This window comes from Cyprinodon variegatus, unplaced genomic scaffold (assembly GCF_000732505.1).
Source record: "Cyprinodon variegatus isolate N-32 unplaced genomic scaffold, C_variegatus-1.0 Scaffold350, whole genome shotgun sequence".
Lineage (NCBI taxonomy): Eukaryota > Metazoa > Chordata > Actinopteri > Cyprinodontiformes > Cyprinodontidae > Cyprinodon > Cyprinodon variegatus.
Window position 1 is genome coordinate 15,277 of NW_015150803.1, and position 19,386 is coordinate 34,662.

At 38.5% G+C, this 19,386-nt stretch overlaps 1 protein-coding gene across 1 annotated transcript in view; it reads left to right on the top strand.

The window, feature by feature from the left end:
• Positions 1-390: 390 nt before the first annotated feature.
• The window catches only part of LOC107091747 (merlin-like), a 26,477-nt gene continuing 7,481 nt past the window's right edge, over positions 391-19,386 (top strand). Inside the window, exons 1-16 of the mRNA XM_015385878.1 lie at positions 391-710; positions 908-1,022; positions 3,327-3,452; positions 3,579-3,701; positions 3,833-3,916; positions 4,060-4,128; positions 4,224-4,306; positions 4,394-4,469; positions 4,567-4,704; positions 9,371-9,445; positions 9,532-9,645; positions 14,038-14,160; positions 14,825-15,042; positions 17,320-17,422; positions 18,022-18,152; positions 18,237-18,411. Coding sequence (XP_015241364.1) covers positions 933-1,022; positions 3,327-3,452; positions 3,579-3,701; positions 3,833-3,916; positions 4,060-4,128; positions 4,224-4,306; positions 4,394-4,469; positions 4,567-4,704; positions 9,371-9,445; positions 9,532-9,645; positions 14,038-14,160; positions 14,825-15,042; positions 17,320-17,422; positions 18,022-18,152; positions 18,237-18,411 — 1,728 coding nt within the window. The 5' untranslated portion in view covers positions 391-710; positions 908-932. The remainder of the gene's footprint in view (positions 711-907; positions 1,023-3,326; positions 3,453-3,578; positions 3,702-3,832; positions 3,917-4,059; positions 4,129-4,223; positions 4,307-4,393; positions 4,470-4,566; positions 4,705-9,370; positions 9,446-9,531; positions 9,646-14,037; positions 14,161-14,824; positions 15,043-17,319; positions 17,423-18,021; positions 18,153-18,236; positions 18,412-19,386) is intronic.

Consider the following 19,386-nt stretch of genomic DNA (forward strand, 5'->3'; position numbering starts at 1 on the left):
TTAAATTGTATTTGAAGTAGTTATCTTATCCTATGGTTTTCTTGATCTTTTGAAGATTTCTGAAAAAATTACTTCCTCTCATAGCCGCACAAGCTATATAGGATTATGATTTTTCCCTCAGTAAAAACTGTCAGGTTGAGCGGCGTTCCAATACAATTTGTCACTCACATTACCAAACAGCCTCCACTAGTCAACTCTACTTTAAACTTCCTTATACATCTTTATGTTTTTAATAGATCATTAACCAGTTAGGTCCGCTTCGGAAAATACTATATTTCGCTTCAGTGTTTAACGCTACATTTATTGAGACTGATATTTCCGACAGCCTTGAAGCAGACACAGGCGCCATGGCGTTATTCCTGACTCTTCCTGCCCCCGCCTTTAGAGTAACTGGGAGTCAAAACAAAAATCTTCTGGAAAGTCCTTCTGATTTTGAATAGCCTGCTAACTAGCTAAAACACGACAGTTTGAAACTTTCCCCCAAACTTTATCAAAACTTCGGGTACATAATCATTATGGAGGCCTTTCTAAGGCTCCAATGCTGCTATAACTTGTTATGGACTGTTTTTTTGTCTTAACCGTTGGGAGGGGGGAAAACGCAGTTTAGTGAGAAAAGTTAGCTTAGCATCGGAAGCTCCAACCAACACAAACACAAAAGCCCAGCCTCCTCTGATCCTTTTTGGACGGCAGAAGCTGAACTCTACTCCCCGGTAATAGGGCCTCCTCTTCTTTTATATCCTCACCTTTAAGCTGCTCTTTCTATTCATATGTAAAACTAACTGAAACTTTGAATTCAGGATGCTTTATATGAAGAAAGTTAACACAATTAATTGTTTTCTGTATGCTGTTACTCTTCAGATGTGGTTTTTATGATGTCCCTCTTAGGAAACCTCTTTTATTTCCACAGCTGTCCAATCTAGAATCACATCAAAATGTCCATCCTGGGGTTGAAGAAGAAACAGCCAAAGACTTTCAAAGTTAAAGTCATCACTATGGATGCTGAGATGGAGTTCAGCTGTGAGGTTAGCTCTAAATATCTAATCACATATGTACTGGTTTCTTCAAAACATAAAATAGCATGTTTATATTTATCACACAGAAGACAGATGAGCTGCAGTTCTGGAGGATAATATTAGCTTTAGGCATATGCTAACATTCATTAACTTTATTAAAACTTTCTTTGATAGAAAAGCACAACATAGCTCCTGAAATTGTTTTTTCTTGTATTTATTACCCNGGCATATGCTAACATTCATTAACTTTATTAAAACTTTCTTTGATAGAAAAGCACAACATAGCTCCTGAAATTGTTTTTTCTTGTATTTATTACCCAGTAATTATCCCTATTCATTTCCCAAATAATTCTGATTAGTGTTCCTTTCTTCGCTAAAGTAAACCATCCCCCATCATGACTCCATTATGGTTCATTTTTCTACCTCTTACACATAAAGATCAGGGTTGTTGAGTGCAGAAGTAATATTTGTTCTGTCTTTGTTCTGGCGTAACTATCAGTAAGTAGAGACTGCAGTGGCTTAGGGGCCCCCAACCTCTTAGGGGCCCCGTCACTGACACCTGGTAGGCCCCCAACGCAATTGTTGACTAGGACGTCTCTTTGCAGATGTAATGGTGTGAAAAATTCCTCTAAAACCCACCTGATATTAAATTGACTGACTGAACCGTATTTATACCGCAGCACATGGCAGATTTCACCATGATGGTGAGCCGAAGCAGACAGTGGTACTTTTAATTACTATGTTAATAACTGTGTATAGTTCATAAGACGGCTGGTCAAAAATACACTAATATAATATGTTTCAAATCGCAATAAAGTTCTTAAAAGAACAACGTATTTGAGTATTTTATTTTGTACAGTACGACTTGGAATTATGGGTAATCCAGAGCGTAGATTAAAACCATAACCGTTACGTACAATGTGTTAGCGACGATGGATACCAAAAAGAGGTACTTAAGCAGATTCTAGACCTTTTAGCTGACCCTGCTCTCCTCTGGTTTAAGGCATGACATACAGATGTGACGACAGAGCTGCTTAATTCACAGCCAAACTAAAACAAACATGCAATTTCTACTACAAAATATTAAACAACAAAAAAGGAAAATTGTTTCCTCTAGTGAAGCTGTGCACTTTTCATGAAAAAATAAATCTCTGTCCCGTTTTCAGTTAGTTTGATTTTGTGTATTTAGATAAAGAAATAATCAGAAAATTATAATGTCTAATAACATAGTCAGAACAACTTTAGTGCAGAACTAAACCTGAGAATCTAGCTTGCTATGTTACCTTTAAGCTGCTTCTCTGATCAATCATCTCCTTTGCAAGCCTGTCAGAGTAGCTATATTGACTTTGTTGATGTGCATGTTTCATTTGGGGGTGTTTGATAAATATGTTTAGTTTGACTGATCGTGATTTAATATAAAACTATACAAGCAATAAATTACAAACAGATGGAATCTATGTCCTGTATATGTGACTGCTGCAGGCAGTTGGATAAAACTACAAAAAGAAGTTAAATATAAATTGTACAACCTTAGAAACTATGTTTCATTTTCCTTCAGCTTCAGAGAGATCCATTATTTTGTGTCAGTCTGTTGGATAAGATCCTAAATTATTACATTCAGGAACATTGTGGATGACAGAGTTGAAGGTTGTTTAAATAGTTTTATGTTGCACAGAGGCGCTCATGATGTGCACAAGTTTTCTTAGTTATGACAACCTGTGAAACAAAATAACTCATACCTCCTAAAACATGACAGATTAGTCAGCTTTGCCCCCAGGGAAGTATTTAGCAGACTGGTGTCCACACAGGTTCTGACTCATTTAGCTTTATGATCAGTTAAAGGTGGAATTTTACAGTCTGAATAGCATTTAGAGTCATTAGTCTCTGTGGTTAAAGATACAATCCTCAGTCTGTCTATCCATCATAACCTTAAAATGTGAGAATTATTAGGAGTTGGTTAAAAAAAATTGGATCTCCTTTAGTGTGCTGTCATCAGTTTAAAATAATTTAGCACAGGATATGGGCAGATTTTCCTTTTCTGTGTCTCTGATCAATCAAACTTGTACCAGCTTTATTTGTTAAGGTTTATTTGACTTCATATACTTTTTTTCTGTCCTTGTAAAGTTGTTAAGTTAAGTTCAAGATAGGTGTTTAAAACAAAAGATCAGTGTTGCACCTAATCTTTCCTGCAGAGGGCAGGAGCGTCCCTGGTAGTAGGAAGCATGTATTTGCTGCTTAGTGTTGAGAATGTTGTCAGAAATGCTTTGTTCTTCAGGTCTTTGCATGTTTAACCCCTTGCTCTGGTTGTCTCAGGTCAAATGGAAGGGTAAAGACCTGTTTGACCTGGTGTGTCGCACAGTTGGTTTGAGGGAGACCTGGTTCTTCGGACTCCGGTACACGGTGAAGGACACCTACGCCTGGCTCAAACCTGAGAAACGGGTGAGCAATGGGCGTCATCTGTTTGAATAAAGTCTCACCGATTGGGATTTTCCTCTAACTCTTCACTGCAATATATGAATGAACATTTTGTTTCTTTCTTTTTTTTCATTTCTTTTTTCCACCAAGGTTCTGGACCAGGAGGTTCCTAAGGACTCCCCCATAACGTTCCACTTTTTAGCGAAATTCTTCCCTGAAAAAGTGGAAGAGGAACTGGTCCAAGAAATTACACAACACCTGTTTTTCTTACAGGTAGCAACACTTAACAATTTAGTTGAACATGTTTTGCCAGTGAAGTGATTAAATTTTTTTAATTTAACATTTATTAAAATATGATGATCTTTATTTGTAATTGAGAAAACTTTTTCAAACTTTTATTTTAGGTAAAGAAACAGATATTAGATGAAGAGATTTTCTGTTCTCCTGAAGCCTCAGTCCTTTTGGCATCGTATGCTGTCCAGGCAAAGGTAGGACAAAGCTAAACTGCTTTCTGTTTTCTTTTGTTATCACACATTTAATCTTAATATATGTTTAATAACCATATATCTATATTGGTTAACAATAAAGCATATCTACATCAACATTAAAACATCATGTCTCTTCCTCCAAGTATGGAGACTATGACCCAAACTTTCACAAGCCCGGCTTTCTTGCACAAGATGAACTGTTGCCAAAAAGGGTAAGCAAACAAACGATATCAAAGTTTTTGTGAAAATGGGGCTAATTTGTAGGCCTGGCTTTGAGATTAGCCATTGTTTTCCTGCTTTATATCAGGTTCTAATGCAGTACCAAATGACAGCAGACATGTGGGAGGAGAAGATCACAGCTTGGTACGCCGAACACAGAGGAATCGCCAGGTAGGACCAACCGAACACAAACAACTTTGTAAGTCTTAGTTCCATTTGTCAGGCTTTGGTTGATTGACATCCTCCTCTTTTGTTCAGAGATGAAGCTGAGATGGAATACCTAAAGATTGCTCAGGACCTAGAAATGTACGGTGTTAGCTACTTTGCCATTACTGTGAGTGTTGGGGACTGTAACGTAATAACAATATTCCCTGCTGGTATAAAAAGCATTAAGCCTTTAAAGTTTCTGTCATGACGATTCACATCAACAGCAAAATAAGAGGGACACAGACCTTTTACTGGGTGTCGACGCTCAGGGTCTTCATATCTATAACCCCAACAACAAACTCAACCCAAATAAGTCCTTCCCATGGAGCGGGATCCGGAATATCTCCTATAGTGAAAAGGAGGTAAGTCCAACAGGAATTATGAAACAGCCTATGTGTTTTCAAAATTTTTCAGAATTTTGAAAGTTTTGTAGAAGTTAGGCCCATGATTTAATTGTGTTCATTTAGCTCAGGCATCCCCAANTTTATTAAAATATGATGATCTTTATTTGTAATTGAGAAAACTTTTTCAAACTTTTATTTTAGGTAAAGAAACAGATATTAGATGAAGAGATTTTCTGTTCTCCTGAAGCCTCAGTCCTTTTGGCATCGTATGCTGTCCAGGCAAAGGTAGGACAAAGCTAAACTGCTTTCTGTTTTCTTTTGTTATCACACATTTAATCTTAATATATGTTTAATAACCATATATCTATATTGGTTAACAATAAAGCATATCTACATCAACATTAAAACATCATGTCTCTTCCTCCAAGTATGGAGACTATGACCCAAACTTTCACAAGCCCGGCTTTCTTGCACAAGATGAACTGTTGCCAAAAAGGGTAAGCAAACAAACGATATCAAAGTTTTTGTGAAAATGGGGCTAATTTGTAGGCCTGGCTTTGAGATTAGCCATTGTTTTCCTGCTTTATATCAGGTTCTAATGCAGTACCAAATGACAGCAGACATGTGGGAGGAGAAGATCACAGCTTGGTACGCCGAACACAGAGGAATCGCCAGGTAGGACCAACCGAACACAAACAACTTTGTAAGTCTTAGTTCCATTTGTCAGGCTTTGGTTGATTGACATCCTCCTCTTTTGTTCAGAGATGAAGCTGAGATGGAATACCTAAAGATTGCTCAGGACCTAGAAATGTACGGTGTTAGCTACTTTGCCATTACTGTGAGTGTTGGGGACTGTAACGTAATAACAATATTCCCTGCTGGTATAAAAAGCATTAAGCCTTTAAAGTTTCTGTCATGACGATTCACATCAACAGCAAAATAAGAGGGACACAGACCTTTTACTGGGTGTCGACGCTCAGGGTCTTCATATCTATAACCCCAACAACAAACTCAACCCAAATAAGTCCTTCCCATGGAGCGGGATCCGGAATATCTCCTATAGTGAAAAGGAGGTAAGTCCAACAGGAATTATGAAACAGCCTATGTGTTTTCAAAATTTTTCAGAATTTTGAAAGTTTTGTAGAAGTTAGGCCCATGATTTAATTGTGTTCATTTAGCTCAGGCATCCCCAATGTCGTTCCTCGAAGGCTGCTGTCCTGCAGGTTTTAGAGGTTTCCCTGCTTTAGCACAGCTGATTAAGATGACTGCAGTTGAGAAAAAGCCTGTTAATCAGCTTTCAATTAAAATCAGCTGTGCTGGAGCAGAGAAACCTCTAAAACCTGCAGGACAGCGGCCCTCTAGGACTGACTTTGGGGATGCCTGATTTAGCTTAAGCTGGGCTTACACTGTGTGATTTTTATTTTTGCCCAATCCGGGCTCACTTTCCAGTCGTGCGATAATTTTACGATTGGGCTGACTTTCAGCCTGATCGTGGGTGCGTCGTATAGTGTACAGGGGGTAACGGGGGGCCATCAGCCTCTAACGACCACCTCCCATTCAGGAATCGGGAGATTGGGAGAAAATCAAAAATGTTTGATTTTCAGTTGCCTGTCGTGGGCAAATCGATCAGTGCGCAAACTAGGATTCTTCTTCTTCCTCTCAGATGAAAACATAGAGGCATGGTGGTGGTGCAGGGGAAATGGAGTTCTTCCTGTAAAATTGACAGACTATAGTAGCCACGTTTGCTAAGCCATGTCTTTGTCCAAATATGTCGTCGCCTTTTCTTTTTAGGGCTTTCGCACAAATTGCCGAGGCCACATGTTTCACTCTAGGGAGCTTCATCTTCCTCTTCTACTTGTTTGGCTTCCTGATAGACGAGTCCGAGTAGCGTCATCTCACTGCAGAGCTGAGTCCGACCTGTTTTTTAGACATAAAGTGTGAGCAGGTAGATCAAACGTCGGGCCGCACAGTGCAAGAACATACATCGTGAGCTGTGTACTCCCACTGTACGAAAAAACCGCAGGGTTTCGTTGTGCAGTGTGAGCTGTAGCTGCGTGCAACAATTGAAAAAAATCGTAGTGTATGCCCGGCTTTAATTATCTAGATTTTGACGTGTTAGAATTTACATATTTGCCTTTTTTCTTTAATTTTTATTAATACATAAGTCCAGAGCAGGAACCATTGTATTTGCATTTGCTTTATCACCCATAAATCTGGCTCACAAGCAGAATCACAATTGTGGGTATTCAAGCTTTAAAACCCTTTCAGTGCTGCTCACGTTGCAGCATACACAGTTGTTTGCTATGCTTATCTTAGCATCCAGAACTGCAGCACAATTTCTACAGCCAGGCTGCATCGAATCTGATGATGAACTTTAGAGCAGCAAGTTAGTCCACATCTAAATAAACAAACAACTCCCTGGTAAAACAGGGTACAGCATGGATTATTAGTCTTACCGGCTCTAAGATAAAAAGTAGCGTCAATGCATTAATTTTGCATGTCGAATAGCAAATGTTAAGCTCTTCTTAAAGGCAGTGCTTTCTGCATGATTCTACCATCATACTCATCTTGTCAGTTTTAGAAGTGGAACTTAAACTCCTGTTTACAGCACATTTTAATGGTAGTATTAGTTGCTCCTAAATTTTTTAACATTATNCAGTGTGAGCTGTAGCTGCGTGCAACAATTGAAAAAAATCGTAGTGTATGCCCGGCTTTAATTATCTAGATTTTGACGTGTTAGAATTTACATATTTGCCTTTTTTCTTTAATTTTTATTAATACATAAGTCCAGAGCAGGAACCATTGTATTTGCATTTGCTTTATCACCCATAAATCTGGCTCACAAGCAGAATCACAATTGTGGGTATTCAAGCTTTAAAACCCTTTCAGTGCTGCTCACGTTGCAGCATACACAGTTGTTTGCTATGCTTATCTTAGCATCCAGAACTGCAGCACAATTTCTACAGCCAGGCTGCATCGAATCTGATGATGAACTTTAGAGCAGCAAGTTAGTCCACATCTAAATAAACAAACAACTCCCTGGTAAAACAGGGTACAGCATGGATTATTAGTCTTACCGGCTCTAAGATAAAAAGTAGCGTCAATGCATTAATTTTGCATGTCGAATAGCAAATGTTAAGCTCTTCTTAAAGGCAGTGCTTTCTGCATGGTTCTACCATCATACTCATCTTGTCAGTTTTAGAAATGGAACTTTAACTCCTGTTTACAGCACATTTTAATGGTAGTATTAGTTGCTCCTAAATTTTTTAACATTATCAATGGAAGAAATTTTGCTATAATAAATGTTCTTTACAGTTCTCACTTCTAAAGAAGTAGATTTTCAAAGAAGTTGTATAAAATATGAGGAGTTTCTAAAATAAAACAAAAAAAATTACACAATTAAAACGTTCAACCCAATCTGACGGTTAAATAATTTAAATAAACAATTAATAACTATACATATTTGTATAGCTGTGCTCATATGTGTATTTATTCAATCATTTAAGAGCAAAAAGTTGTTTTTTTTATTGATAATGTTGTTTGATCTGTATATTATGTTAGATTAATTTCAATTAACTGATTAAAGACCCTATAAATAACTACTAAAATATTTTGATCAGGTCCCACAACTAGTGTTTTCCAACTTTGATGTCTTGATTTTGATTTTGTTACTTTGCCACCAAAAACTGACACACATTGGTAGGAAAATGAAAGGTGGCTTTCAATTCAATTCACTTTATTTATATAAGGCCAATTCACAACACACATCATCTCAAGGCACTTTACAGTTCAACCAGATCATACCGTCAAATTGAAAATTTTCTAACTAAGAAAAACCAGTTGATTGCATCGACTCAAAGGCAATCCCTTTCCTCATTTATTTCGTTTGCACCTTTTTTATTTACTTCTTCAGAGTATATTTTTGAAAAACACATTTTGTTGCTACTACTGCTGCACGTCTTTTAAATCTATGTCACATTCTGTTTCAACCTCTAGTGGATTTGTATTCAAATTGACCTCAAATTTTTCTTAGATTTGATTGACAGCACATGCAAGCAGCAGTTCTGAAATTCTTCTTTAAATAAAAGGTTTGCTTTTGCCATCTGCTCCACAATTACGTGCCACTTGCTGTTTTATTTATCACATCATATCCTAATGTAAGAAATAAAATGGTAGAACTCATTATGCATGGCATTTTAATTCTTTTATTGATACTTTGTTTTTTTTTTCCTAAATTCAGTTTAAAAGTTCAAAGCATTTGTTAAATGTACCAAGATTATTATGGGGAAGCAGTATATGACTCATGAAATGTCTGACTAATACTTGAATGAAGTCAGCTCTTCATAACCTCCTCTTATCCTCCCAAAGGGGAGGATTAGTCTCCTTATAAACCATTTATGAGCTGGTCAAATTCTACTTGTGTAAATATCACAGTTAGGAGTTTCTTTGCTTGAAATAGGGAAAAAAGACCAGAAGAAAATCTATACTTCAGGACATAACGTAAAAACATCTGGGTGGGAAATATCGTTTAGAAATGTGTTCAGAAAAGCGCTGCTAAACACTACTAAAGAAATAAAAATACTAGAAGGTAGGATCAGTTCATGTTTGTCATTTTGGCGTCTTTAACAAGAACACAAAAAAATTATTACTGATATAAGATAACCGTCCGAACATTTTCTTACAGTTCACAATTAAACCGCTGGATAAGAAGAAAGATGTTTTCAAGTTCTACTCATCACAGCTGCGTGTGAACAAACTGGTAGGCTTTAACTTCTTTGGCTGAATCGGTTATCTGCTGTACAGGATGTGTTGGAAGTAGCTGACTTTGCTGCTGTTGGGTTCTAGATCCTGCAGCTGTGCATCGGGAACCATGATCTGTTCATGAGGAGGAGGAAAGTTGACTCAATCGAAGTGCAGCAGATGAAGGCTCAAGCTAAAGAGGAGAAGGCCCGCAAGAAGGTTGGTGCTCAGTATGCTGGCATCTTCTGCTGTGAGGGAAGGATGGGATTCTATTAAAACACTTTCAAGGTCTGAATTGAAGAACACAGAAAAACATGGAGACCTTATTTATAATTTATATCTTTGTTTTTTTCCCTTCATTTGTTAATTCAGTCCTTCCTCACATCTTCCCTTTTTTTTATCCTTCACTTTCTTTGTATCCTTTCTCTACTTTTTCATTATATCTCTCCTTCTTTTCCTTCTTTCTTTCCTCTCTTGTTTCTTTTAGTTATTCCTGTTGTCCTTCATTAATTTTGTCTTCCTCCCTTTTATCTCCCCTTCCTTCTTCTGACCTTCCTGTCCTCAATCATGTTTATATGGTTCTTTCTCTTTGCCTTATTTTCTTTCCTTCTGTCATTATTGATCTGTTGCTTTTTCCTTTATTTCCATCTTGTTTGCCTTCTCTTTTTTCCTTGACCTTTACTGCCTTTGATTTAAAAACTTGATCTTGACCCAAATATCTCCAGTAAATGTAATGCAAACGTTTGGATTCATATTTAAAAAGTGGTCCTAAGAGGACTTGAGGGAAAGCCATTGCATTTTGATACACCATACCATAACAACTGTATTTTTAAAGCACTTTAAACACCCAACAGAACCAAAGAGCTTTACACAACCCTAAGATACAAACTGTCAACATAAAGCAATAAATAAAGTTGTGTATAAATATAGTACCATATTTTCGCGACCATAAGGCGCACCGTACTAAAAGGCGCAGTCTCAGTTATGTGTGCCATTACTGTATTTAACACACACATAAGGCACACCGGACTATAGGGCGCGTTTTTATATACAGGTACATGTCCTCTACTACCTTTAAATACCTCTACTGCGTATTTAAAAATAGAGCGGGAGCAAAACTGAGTATTTTTGTGCTTTATTCATGTATTTATTACAAAGTATTAATCAAACCTGGGAGCTGGCCGTGAGACAGACACATGGCTGATGACACAGAGCGCAGTGATCACTCCTCTGAAACAGTTTATTGACGCATAAATTAACTTAAAATGCAGAAATCTGCCGGCAGAGTATGTTGGCTTTTATTATCCTGGTGCCTGCAGTTTAGATTGTACCAGTTAGTTCTGACGCGCGGCTGAAGCAGCTTTGCTGCTCTGGCTGCGCAGTGCAAAAGTGTGTCTGACGCGCGTTGGGCGGAGCTACTCTATCCTTTCTTTGCCTTGCAGCTGTATTTGCTGTGATCAGTGGGAATAAAGTAGTTTTAATATGTTTTTAAGTGGGAAAATCCACCTGAAAACTTAATTCAACAGCAGCCTCTGGCCGGGTCGCCTCCTCGCGGTCACCGCGGCAGCTGGCAGGTGTTTTTCATCAAAATAATCCAAACTGCAGGCACCAGGATAATAAAAGCGAACATATTCTGTCAGCAGGTTTCAGCATTTTAAGTTATTTTAGGCGTTAATAAACTGTTTCAGAGGAGTGATCACAGCGCTCTGTATCATCAGCGATGTGTCTGTCTGTCATTGGTTGATGCGGTGCGTCGAGCAGCAAAAGTTTAATTTTTCCATCTCGAGCTGCTTCAGCTATGGCCTGCTGCTCAATACGCGCTGCGGGACCTTTTGCAGCGCCTTGACGCGCGTCAACCATTGACTTTGCATGTAAACTCCTGCTGCGTCTGGTGTGAAAGCAGCATTACTTTGAATGGCCGGTTCACACTGATGTCGAGCGGTTGAAGTTCCTTTGTCAGATCTCCCGCAATAACAGCAAGCACTGCGTTCATTTGTTTAACCATGTTTTTCACATAAGCTGTGAGATGGGCACGCATGGAGTCACAGATTAACAGCGATGGTGATGCATGGAAAAAACACCTGGTCTCCTTACATTCACCTCCCTCAGCCACTCTTTCATCATCTCCTCGATGAGGAGTTCTGCATAAAGCACATACCTGTTCTTTTATACACAATCCACGCCCACACATCCCCCTTTAACGTTCTCATGGTGGTCTCAAACGTCCGCAGTAACAACACACATAGGGCACACCACACATTTTGAGGGAAAAAAAAGACATTTATATGCGCCTTATTGTCTTAAAAATATGGTAATTAAATAATAGCCGTAATAAAAGAAACACAGTAAGACTAAATCAACATCTCAGATTTTGTCAAAAGCCACAGAAAAGAAAGGGATCTTAAAAAGAGAGAATAGAATCAGAGAGTGAAGAGGCCTGTCTAACGGCCGAAGGAAGGTCATTCCACAGCTTTGGGGCTACAACAGAAAAAAACATGATCACTTCTGAGCTTTCATTTTGTCTTTGACACCTTCAGTAACAACTATCAGCTGATCTAAGGGAACGAGAGGGTGTGTAGGGATGTACAGCAGCAGCTCTGACAGGTAGGGCGTCAGCTATAAAAGCAAATAAAAGGATTTTAAAACGAATCCTAAAATGCACTGACAGCCAATGCAAACAAGCTAACAGGAGAAATATGAGCTAATTTACTTGTACCTGTTAAGAGACGTGCAGCAGCATTCTGTAGCTTCTGAACCTGGAAAAATGTAATAATCACTGATACCTTTATATAGTGCATTATAGTAACCCAGCTGAGTGTTTGCAAAAAAACATGATGTGAAAGGATAGGCTCAACCTTTGCTAGCTGCCTCAAGTGGAAAAAAGATGGATTTTACAACATCTCTAATGTGAGTTTTTGAACTTAAGACTAGCGTCTATTTTAACCCCTGAATTTTTTAAATAATAGTCCTGACATATTCGGCCATAGAGCCAGTATCAGTCATTGAGTCTTCCCTTGAACTACAAAAAAACACCACCTCTGTCTTTTCGTCATTTAGTTTTAATAAATGTAGGGATCTCCAGGCTTTCAAGGCTTCCATACATAAAAGCAGAGACCAAAGAGAAGTGGAGTCAGTTTTTTTTTTAGGGGACATACATTTGTGCGTCATTGGCTTGGCAATGATAAGAAATCCCAATATTTCCTAAAAATAGACCCAATAGGGGGGAGCTACTACATGAAGAGGAAAGTCCAAAACTGAGCCCTGCTGGACAGCACAAGATAAGGAAGTAGAGGAGGACATGTGACCATCCAGACAGACACAGAATGTAAGTTTGGCCAAATAAGATTTAAACCAATCTAAAGCAATGCCCACGAAATACCCACCCACTGCTCTAAGCCAGAAAGTAAGATATGTGGTCAACTGTGTCAAAAGCAGCTGATAGATTTAACAGCACAAGAACAGAGGGATCCTAGGGGACTTTCTTAATTAGAAGTTGGAGGACTCCATGTTTTAGATTTTCAGGAACTAAACCTGAAGACAGTTATTCACAACAGAAACGCATCTTTCAATAATCAAGGTGGAATAGCATCATCCTCAGAACCTGTTGGCCTTAAATGACTGTCTCCTGCAAAGGCAGCAAGGTCACGGCTTCAAAGCTGTGGAAAACAGAAGCAAAAGGTATAAAAACTAAATGGGTCCTGAGCGGAGGGATGATTTGGGCCCTAAGAGAAGTGACTTGGTCAACAGAAGAGTGTAAGACGCTTTCACATACAGCAGGTGATGTCTCTGTACAGCTATGTGGAGCATTTAGAACAAAGGCAATGATTTTAGATAAAACAGACTGATTGTGACTGGTACAACTTCATTTGATAGGTGTCGTCTTTTACAGTCTTTTGGTAACAGTACTAGCATTCCTTTAATATCAGGAGCGACTCCTGTAATTTGTCTGTTTTCCATTTATCCTTAGCACTGTGACAGTCTCTCCTGGCAGCTCGAGAGTCATCATCTATCCAGGGTTAATCCCTGGTTTTAGAGTGTCTAATTTTTAATGCTACGACTGAATCTAGAACAACTTTTCTTGTAGAATAAAACCATTTGCTGAGATCCTAGTTTTTAATTGTTACAGTCTCTGGGATGGTACAGTTCTGATTAAAAGCAGATGAGAACTGACCAGCAGTAGAAGGGTTGAGAACAAGACTGAGCCGAGTTGCAGCACAAGGTTTTGCTTTGTTACAGGATAAGTCTATCCTAAATAAAACTGGCATGTGATCTAAAAATAATGGGCCACTGATCACCCAGATAGAAACCGGTCGATCATAAGATAAAACCAGATCAAGAGTGTGTCCATGCACATGTGTAGGACCAGTCACAGACTGCACACCATTAAAAGAATCAATAACATTGAGAAAAGACTGAGCCATATGTAAAGCAGGGCAACCGACAGGAATATCTTAGTGACTTTTCCTCCTCCTCCATCCAACTTCCATGGAAAATTTAAATGGCTGTTCTCCTGAAAGGTGATATGAACTGTGCAAAAACATCTGTATGTTTGAAGGAACTCACCATTTTTAGAAGTTATTTACTATAAATGTTTTCATTCCTCCCATTAAGATGGAGCGTCAGATCCTGGCACGGGAAAAACAGATGAGAGAGGAAGCAGAACGGGCAAAAGAGGAGATGGAGCGAAGACTTTTCCAACTGCAGGATGAGGCGCGACTTGCCAATGAGGCTCTGGTGAGATGTTTATCCTTCTGCCAAAATAAAAAAACATGTTTTAGACAACTGGTGGCTCTTCTTTGGGAACAGCAAGTTTCGCATGACAAAACTGGTGATAGTAACTAGGTCCGTGCAATTAATTGCATTTTTTATATAATCACATTCATTTTTGTTATCATAGAGGCACTCACTTTTTTGTCACACCGCATCACATCACTTTTAACAGCAGTAAGCTTTTTAGTTGCAGCCACTGTGTGGGTTTGCAACCACATAGAAAGAAGAGTGAGTTGTATGCAGCACATTTTGAGGAATAGTCCCTGTGTCCTTCAGCAGCATAAACCTATAGCAGCATAAAAATATACAAATAGCTCAGGATAATCTGTTTTCCACACAGTAAGAGTAAAGTCCTGTAACAATGGACTCATGAAGATGATGAAAAACTATAAATCCCTGCTGTAAATACTTTTAGTAACTGCAAACAAAATTAAAATAACAGTTTATGAGTTTTGGCAAAATTGTCCAGCCCTTATCTAACAATGCAATGAAACAATAAAATTAAAAGAATTTTAAAGAAAAAAAGATTTCTGCATCATCACAAGTTTCAAGTTTTTTCATTTGAATCTGTTGTTTATTTTTGTTTGTTTTCTTGTTAAATAAAATGATCCTGACCTTCTCTATCCAGCTTCGATCGGAGGAGACGGCAGACCTGCTGGCGGAGAAGGCTCAGATCGCTGAGGAGGAGGCCAAGCTTTTGGCTCACAAAGCTGCAGAAGCTGAGCAGGAACGGCAGAGATTAGAGGTCACAGCCATGAAGACCAAGGAGGAGAAACGGTTGATGGAGCAGAAGATGAGGGAGGCAGAGCAGCTGGCTGTAAAGCTGGTGGAGCAGTCGGAGAGGAGGTGTGAATTTATCCTCACTGTTGCTAGTTTGAATTTCTGCTTAAATTAATTCCTGCTTCCTTTATGGCTGTTCTGCCAATCGATCATCAATATTATGCTTTACGTATTTATTTATGAAAGATAAAGAGGCAGCGAAGATTACCGAAAAGAAAATCATGAATAAAATGCTCCTAATTAAGGCCTAACGACCCAATGAAAGCATAACCACCCATGGTACGGCCTGTTATCTCTTTAAAAGCTTTGGTTTTAAACAGAGGAAAGTGCTACAGCTTTTAGCTGTGCTGTGTTTATACTTAAGTTAACAACTGGGTCATAACAAATGGGACAAAAATTGGACGGATGCATTCCTAAACACAATACCTTAAATCAAAAAATGAGTTTTATTTAATCTTGAAAAGGAGTTAATTTAACTTAATTTTTGTATGCCAGTGGTATGAAGTGTGCCAATCCTGATAGGTGGCATCTGAGCTGGTTCCTCATATTCGCTTAAATAATCCTTGATGCGTCACAAACTCCATTGATTTGACATAGTCTATTTCCGTTTGATTTTATATCTGTTTATGGCCTCATATAGGCTGGATTTAGTTACATCTAGGGTAAGTTTATGCATAAAAACTACCAAAATTTTATTGTATTCAATTAAGTGTACTAGTTGAAATAGCTCCCCTGTAATTTATGTTTAATTATTCATACTGCAAAAAAAAAAAACATAAACCCAAAACACACAACTAGAGCTTTTACAGTAATCGGCCAGTTTCTTAGGTACACCTGTTCAGCCATGACTCGATGTATTTAGGTATCTAGATGTGAAAATGAAATCCTAAAGACCAAATTGAGCATCAGAATCGGGGTGGAGAAAGAGAGTGACTTCAAGTGTTGCAGGGTTGGTAGTGCCATGTTTTTAGGTCTGGGTATTTTAAGTTGATGATCTTATAGGATTTTCACACAGAAACACTCAAAGAAAAAACCCGTGGAGAGCAATGGACAGGTCTAAAGGCCAATTTATACTCAGAAACCAGGTCGTCTGCCTTTGTGTGTCGAAGTTAACCCTTCAGAAAATCTGGTGCACCTCTCCAGAATTGTAGGTGGCTGCAGACAGGAGGCCTCTGATTGGTCAAATCTATAGCCGCTCTACTCAATGTGTATTTAGTGTTTGATACCTTACCGGCTTGTTTTGTTTTTATGACCGCCATTGACTCCTGAAGATGGACCAGCTAGAAGAACGAGGCGCGTGAGAACGCTGAGATCCTTTTTCCACCTGGATCCCCGCTCTTTTTCGCCCTCATGTCCCTCCGTTGTTGCACAAACTTGCCCCCACTTCCTCACCGCCTCGGCCGTATCTAGACCCCCAGCTAGTTCCTGATTGTCCCTCTTGTGTTGTGGCGTGGAATAACGTAGCGCAGACCACGCTTCAATATTGGGCATAAATCAAAAATATCTGCGATAAGCTCACTGCGACGCACTGCTGCGGGAGGATAACCAGCCCTTAAAAATGGACAGACTGATTTTAGATGAGAAAATACAAGAGTATCTTAAAATAAACTCATTCTAACCAAAGTGTGAGGATCTAAATATAAAAATTATAAAACTGGAAAGCGGTGGTTCTGCACTACCAGAAGTCCGAATCATTAAAAATGTTTTTTCATTCCACCTCCATAAAATGTTTGGTTTTTTGTTGAAAGCTCCACAAACATCACGTTCCAACCAGCTGATTTGGAGGGGAAATGTTTCAGCCATACTGTCATAAGCTAAAACGTTGAGTTTGCTTAAATTTACAATGGGAAATGTGTGATTTTATCCCTTGAGATAAAAACTGAGCTTTTCTCCAACCAACCCTTCTGTTTCCCTGCCAAAGGGCCTGTGGTCCTTGTTTGTCTATCATGAAATCTAACACATAAAATGGGGAATATTAATGAAGTTTTGTTGTACTTTGCCAGAAAACTAGCTCCTCTAATTCATTGAGCAGCTTAATGACTTAGAACCATTGGCTGAAATCAGCAATCTGAGTCCCCAGACGGAGATCGTGTAGAAAAAGCTGCAGGCTGACCTGAAAATAACATTTTTCCCTTCTGAGTAAATATACTAAAGTTGATACTGGGGTTATCATAAAAAGTTAAATGTGAAACTTCTCCTCTAATAGAAATAACTGTATTTTAGGGCTCTATTTCCATCTCTACCAGGGACCAGATAAATATAGAGAATGTTAGCTGTGTTGTTCTGTAAATTAATATTGTTTGGGATCTGTCAATATAACACAAAGTAATCCTGTTTTTCCAGGTTGAAAGAAGCAGATCACCTAAAGCAGGACCTGACGGAAGCCAAGGATGCTGAACGAAGAGCCAAGCAGAAACTCCTGGAGATTACCAAAACAACATACCCTGTACTGTGCTAATGATTCATTCTGCTTTTTTTCATGCATTTTGTGGATAAATGCACATCCCTTTGTTGTCGTTTTTTATTTTTTTTCCCTTCAGAAGGTTATTACTTAGCATTTCTTACATTTCAGAGTGCACTTACTTTAAAAGCTCAAGCCACAGATTAGCTGTTTTGCTTTTAAGGTTATTATGAAACAAGAAAATGAAGACAGTCTGATTTATCAGAGCTGACTCATAAACTTCAGAAGCCCCAGATGGCAAATGGCAGGAAGAAAGGGGGGGTGGGATTCTTCCTCTCTTGAAGCTATTACTTTAAGATAAACAAATACTGTGTCATTAAGATATTAATAATTTCTAAAGGAGTGATAAATTACTTTTTTAAAGATGGAAGTGATGAATCAATGCAGAGAGGAGAAATATGACTGACGACAAGTTGTGTTTGATAAAAAAAGGTTTTCTTACTCTGACCTTGAGCTGCAACACGGTTATAACTGTCACATCTTTTAATTTGCATTCAGTGATGTTACAGCATATATATAATGCTTGCAAACATGATAGTTTTTTATATAAAGAAAGAATATTGACATCTGTTTTTGTCCTTCAGCTCATAGCAGCCTATTCTACTCCCCCTGCTCCTCCTGAGCCGGCCGACTTCAGCTATGATTCAGCATCGTCACGCCTCGACTTCAAGGACTCGGACATGAAGAGGCTGTCCATGGAGATTGAGAGAGAGAGGTGAGGCGGTGATTAAAACACCTGCTTTAACCTTTTAGTTCTGATCTCGGCCCTGTTTGCTGACATAGCTGTGCGTTTCAACAGGCTGGAGTACATGGAGAAGAGCAAGCACCTGCAGGACCAGCTGAAGGAGCTGAAGTCGGAGATCGAGTCTCTGAAGCTGGAGGAGCAACAGCAGCAGCAACAGGCCAGCATGTACAGCCTCCCCAGTGAGGCGAGAGGATACGTCCAAGAACCTGTATACTTACCTCACAGCAACGTGAGTATGCAGACGGATTTTAGACCTATGCAAGGTAGAAGGATGACGTGTTTGGGAACGTCTTGTGAAGTGAATATCAAAATTTTATTACTATTTTGTCCCGGTAGGAAAAATCCAATATTTTTCCTCTTATACTATTTTAAATGCAGCATTTTCATTTACTTCATTCTTCCATCCGTCTATTTTTTTATACTTAAATACCATAAAAGGCTGAAAAATTATATTTAAGCTATGCAGGGGCCCTTTTAATGCTTACATGTAAGCCATACAAGCTAATGCTAACATAGAAACTTTATATATATATATATATATATATATATATATATATATATATATATATATATATATATATATATATATATATATATATGATGTTTTGTTATAATAGTAGCAAGCAGAATGGTGTGTTGAACAAATTCACTTCGCCTACAGGGCTTTATAAATACAAGGCTCTTCTAATAATCTGAATTTATTTGTTTCCTTTCATTTATTGAATGCTTGTTTTATCTGAATATTACAGGATATTGTTGGCCTTGACAAGAGGGGATAAATGGTGGGGGAAAAAAGAACTGGAGAAAATAAACAGAGTGAATAGAAGAAGCAAAATAACAAAGAAAAAAGACAACAAAACACCAACAATAAATTGAAACATCTACACAGAAACCCATCAGGGTACACTAGTAATGATGTAAAAAAAAAAATAAAAGCCTCCCTGTTTATTTTGTTCCTTTTGTTAGCTGTTTTGTTGCCATGATTTTGCAACAAATGGTAACTAAAATGTACTTTTAGGGGGAAAAAAACACAAAACTTACTACCGTATTTTCACGACCATAAGGCGCACCGGACTAAAAGGCGCACTCTCAGTTATGTGTGCCATTTCTGTATTTAACACACACATAAGGCGCACCGGACTAAAAGGCGCACTCTCAGTTATGTGTGCCATTTCTGTATTTAACACACACATAAGGCGCACCG